At 32.8% G+C, this 5,369-nt stretch overlaps 1 protein-coding gene across 1 annotated transcript; it reads left to right on the plus strand.

The window, feature by feature from the left end:
* The first annotated feature begins 361 nt into the window (after positions 1–361).
* LOC115219277 lies at positions 362–3,419 on the plus strand. The gene has a single exon (XM_029789439.2). It carries the CDS (start codon positions 1,106–1,108, stop codon positions 2,381–2,383), a length of 1,278 nt encoding a protein of 425 aa, XP_029645299.1. The 5' UTR covers positions 362–1,105; the 3' UTR covers positions 2,384–3,419.
* Positions 3,420–5,369: the final 1,950 nt, after the last annotated feature.

The following is a 5,369-nucleotide window of genomic DNA, read 5'->3' on the forward strand; positions in this document are numbered from 1 at the left end:
CTACTTTTTCGTTTTTCTTTTTCTCTATATCCATCCACACACTTAAACACTCACACACATATACACACATACACAAAAGCATCAGGCATTCCCATACATACACACACATACACTATATATGAATATATAATACATTTATATAAAATATTATATATAATATATATATAAAATATACACTCACACATATACACACACACACCACACACACATACATATATATATACATACATATATAAAGATATATATATATATATATATATATATATATATATATATAATATATCATATGTGTGTGTGTTTGATGCAATGAAATTTAAGATTTGAAAAAAAAAGAAAATCTTTTGTCATTTTCGATTGTCTTTGTAGAGGATCTTTTTTTTTTTTCATTTTTTAAGTTTATATTTTGCAGAAATGTAGTTCTTTTCTTTTGTATTTCTTTGTATACACTCAAACATACATACATGCATACACACATACATACGTCTATATGACACTGTCTATATAATATCATAAACACTTGTCTATAAACTTTATATATTATTTTAAATTCATATATTTTTCCCTTTCTCTTTTGTTTGACACACCATAAAAACACTAGGTTCATTAAGGGCTAAGGTGTATATATATATATATATATATATTCATAGAGTACGGAGCAAGTTGCTTTCTTGTATTTTAGCTATCCAAAAAGTTTCAATTTGTAGTTGCTGAATATCGCAATGTGACTGATTCTGTGTTGCTTTAAATCTCCGCCTCACCATTTCCTAATATTTAGAGCCTCAAAAGGATTTACCCATCTCAAAAGGAACCACGTGGAGTACAGATTATATTTACCATTTTTACCAATTATACCTAAATGGATATTATTAATTACTAATTCTTCAAGGAAACTTGGTTTTTACTAGGAGTCAAAGAGGGGAAATATATATTAAAAAAAACATTAAAAACCAAACTTGCCAGCAAACCTTCTTCAAACCAATTTAAAACTAAAACCAAATCCATTCGAAACAAGGAATTTTTCAAACTTGGAAACATATTTTATTTGTCAGAAAAGAAAAACACCAAAGAATTTATTAAAACCATAAAAACCAATATTGCAATAAACATGGCAGTAAATAAAGAAAAACCTTTAGCGTTTACCACTTCTTTTTCTCGACCGTTCTACATTGATCTGTTTGTGCTGATTGTCTGTGTTCTTGGACTGGCTAATGCTCAGCAACCACCTTGCATAGTCAAGGGGTGCATCTACACTCGTTTGCCGTGGTACGGCTATTTAATTCAAAAGACATTCCACAGAGACATGGCAAAAATTCAGTACCAGTTATGGTACCCGGTTAGTGAATGCTGTGCAAATCTGCTGATTTATTATGATGACCAGTTGCGTACACTCAACGACAAAATGTCATGTTCAGAAAGGGAACGTATTTTACCTGCAGATAATAACCAAATTATACCCCTCTACACGGGGAATCACAAATCTGTAGGTTGTAAAATATCGAATGAAACAGGTAAATCAATTTATGTGTGTATTGGTGAACGAACATTTCGATCAACTGGTGCCCGAACCTGGTATTTTGCTATAAGTCGTTGTAGTTCCAAAACCCACTTAAACTTAAACTATTTCTTTAATATTACAGGATTCTATGGAACCTGTGAAGAAGACGCCCTGTCTTTCTCTAAGACTTATATTCCTCCCAAACAGAACAATGGTACAAACCTTTATGCTGTTATTTTTGGTGTTGTGTCCGGCGTGATGTTGATTTTGGCTGTTCTTTTCTTCTCATTGTGGTGCGTAGCTGTCCGGCGTAAAACAAGTGGCTCAGTTACCTCGAGCCAAGCAACTATGACCCATGACATATTCTACGTGAACCATTCGCTCTCTGACCGCGAGCAGGCCGACTACTCGCAGTCAAGTTCGGAGAACTACTATGAGGTGATCCCGGAAAGAAGAAGCTATGAAAGCATCAGTGCACAGGCTGCATCGACAGCAGAACGCCACCACAGCCTGCGTACGCACGCGACCCTCGCCAAAGAGCACCGAACGCATACGACATACATCTTCGACGACTACCCCCCTCCTCCCTACCATCCTCCCCAGCCCACTCCAAGCAAAGGCCAACCACAGCGGCAGCCAGTCCAGGTTATCCAGGCAATGCAGCCCATTCAGAGCTTGCAGACAGGTATGCAGACCAGTTTGCAGTCTACCATGCAACCCAGCATGCAGTCTACCATGCAACCTAGCATGCAGCCTAGCCTGCAGACCACTCTTCAGCCTAGCCTGCAGACAACTCTTCAGCCTAGCCTGCAGACAAGCATGCAAAGTAGTATACCAACAGCTGTTATGCAACCCAAGTTTCAATCAGCACTCGAAACCAGTGCATGAAGTAATACACCAATGAGATTTTCAAGCTAAAACTTTGCTTCAGACATGAAAAAAGAAAAAAATAAAGAAATCTAAATGCCAGATTTATTAAGTCTTTCCTTATCTTTGATAATTCCATGCATCGATGTTTGCAAATCAAGCAACTCTTGTCATTAATTCCAAGCAAGGAGCGGGGAACCTTTAAGTGATTTGCTGCGTATCACTTCTTTGTTCCTCCAAATCTTGAATTGAACTAGCAAATTCAAACCTCCTCCAACAAAAACAACAACTGCTACAACAGTATGGTTATGAGAATGACCAAATTATAAATGATATAAAGGCCACCCCTTTTGGAATAACGATAATTCACATTGGCCGAAAAAAAAAGCAAAAAAAGTTTTTTTTTCAGATGATATTTTTGTTCCAGAAAAATAAATAATTAAAAATGAAACAAAAAAAATAAAAAGAGGGGAGATTCTTGCCTGCTTCCTTCGTTATTTCATAGAGAAAAATGAAAGACAAGAATATCAAACATCTTTCTATTTCTCTTGGGCAGTGGCATTTCTGCAATGTTTCTTGGAGACAATGACTTTTAAAAATATATTCCAGCATCATGCGTGTGTGCGTATGTATGTATGCGCATATATATATATATATATATATATATATATATATATATAATATATATGCACACACATGTGCATACACACTCACATTTGAAGCTGGAAATGAACAGGTGAAACTGTACCATACAAACATCTTAACTTACCAAATACCCATTCCAATTAATGGATTATGGCTCAACACGTGCTGAAATATTAAATACCACCCTAATTTTTTTTTTAATGATGTTAATATAATAAAAATAATAATAATGATAACAATTATTATTATTACTAATTTGACATTGAACAAACCTCGAAAACAAACAAAAGACATAAGGAAACAAATAATGATTAATACTCATTATTTTAAATTAAAAACAATACGGTCTTTTGTCCGTATACCATCTCATTGCTTTGACAAAAAAAAAAAACAGAAAAAAATTTGAAATTAATGGAATTAACGACAAAACAACAAAAAATCAAACAACAAAAGAAAGGAAAAACAAAATACAAAAATAACTGAAATATTTTGTATGGGGGAATTTGTTTTTGTTTTTTTTAAACAGCAACAGTATTGATGATGATTATGATGATGATGATGATGACGATGATGATGATGATTATTACGATGATGATAACAGTAATTGTAATAATGATAATAATAATGATTATAATCCTTATCAGTATCATCATTGAAAATATTGTAAAATGCAGAGATTTTTTTCAATTGCTGTTCTTTGCTGTTAGTTTGGAAAACATGGAGAACCAATTATTGCATGTATAGATGCATATGTGGGATGTGTGTGTGCATATATATGTATATATATATATACATGCGCACACACACTCATGCCTGTATATAGACCTGTATGTGTTGAGTGTGTGTGAGTGTGTATATGTGTGTATGTGTGTATATATATATATATATATATATATATATATATATATATATATATATATTTGAAGCGACTTAATTTTTTTATTCAATACAGATATTCCCTATGGCTAGTTTTAAATTGACAAACTATTAATTACTTTTAAAATTTGTAATGTTAAGAGAATTACTATAAATTAATTTTGGGAGAATATTTGGGTGGGGATTAGCTTGTATTATCTGTAGTTATAAAGGAATCAAAACTAAAAACCCAAGAAATCTATAAATTTAGCAAAATAATATTGGGGTATTTTTGTGTTCCACATTCTTATCCAGACCGTATTCCATAAGCTTGTCACCAGATGCATTGAGCTTTTCACCAGATGTGATGATAAGCTTGTCTTCAGATATGTAGAGCTTGTCACCAGATGTCTTGAGCTAGTCACTAGATATGTTGAGCTTGACATGAGATGGATTGATCTTGACATGAGACAGGGTGAGCTTGGTATCAATCAGGTTGAGCTTAACGCCAGATTTGCTGTTTGTCACCAGCTGTGAAAATCATTAGGTTAATCCCTACATATAATACCTTTTGTGATCTGTAAATGTGGTCCCTAATAAATGGAAGAGTTTGTTCTGTAGAGAAATAAAAGCAGTGGAAATGTCGTACCCAGTATTTTCTTTATGAATGGGAACAGTTAGAAGAGCATATATAATTTGGGTTTTAGAAGTTTTGCTCAAATACTAATTAATATTTTGCAAATATGTGAAGGCTTGAATAATAAAAAAAAACTATATATACATATTTATACATGTGTAAATATACATATATTTATATATATATGCATATTTATACATGTGTATGTAATGTATGTATATGTGTGTGTATAAATATATATATATGTATGTTTGAGAGTGTGTTTGTATTTCTGTATGATGGTATATTAAATCTGATTTATATCATTCCATTCCATTGGCAAAAACTGCAACCAAAAGGGGTTGGGTGTAGGGTAAACATTTTCTGATGCTGATTTTTACAATAAAAAGAAAACAAACCCAAAAAAAAAACACTAAAGTAAATAATGAGAGCCAAAGACAGAGCCTTTAGGTGGTCGCCACCCAACCGTCTTTGGATAATGTAGTTCTCGATACACAGTTTGATAACATAAAAATAAAAGTAAAAAAATTTACGTGATGGTCACTGCTGGAAAGTCTTTGATCATAAGGTCCACTCAGTGTTGACCAAGGGACTAAAAGCAACAACTAGTAGCCTTCTCTAGCTTATGTACGTATGTATATATATATATTAATAGACTGTATGACATCGATTTTAAAGTTTGAAAAATGCCAGTGTAAAGATATTATTAATTAGCCATTTATATGATTTTTATATATATATATATATTTTTATTTTTCCTCTAAAGAAATTAGGAAAAAGTGCGTATATATATGTGTGTGTGTGGGGGGGTTTATTTGTGTGTGTGTTTGTGTGTGTAAATATATATGTGAGATTTGGATATGACTGATT

Source organism: Octopus sinensis, linkage group LG14, assembly GCF_006345805.1.
Source record: "Octopus sinensis linkage group LG14, ASM634580v1, whole genome shotgun sequence".
NCBI lineage: Eukaryota > Metazoa > Mollusca > Cephalopoda > Octopoda > Octopodidae > Octopus > Octopus sinensis.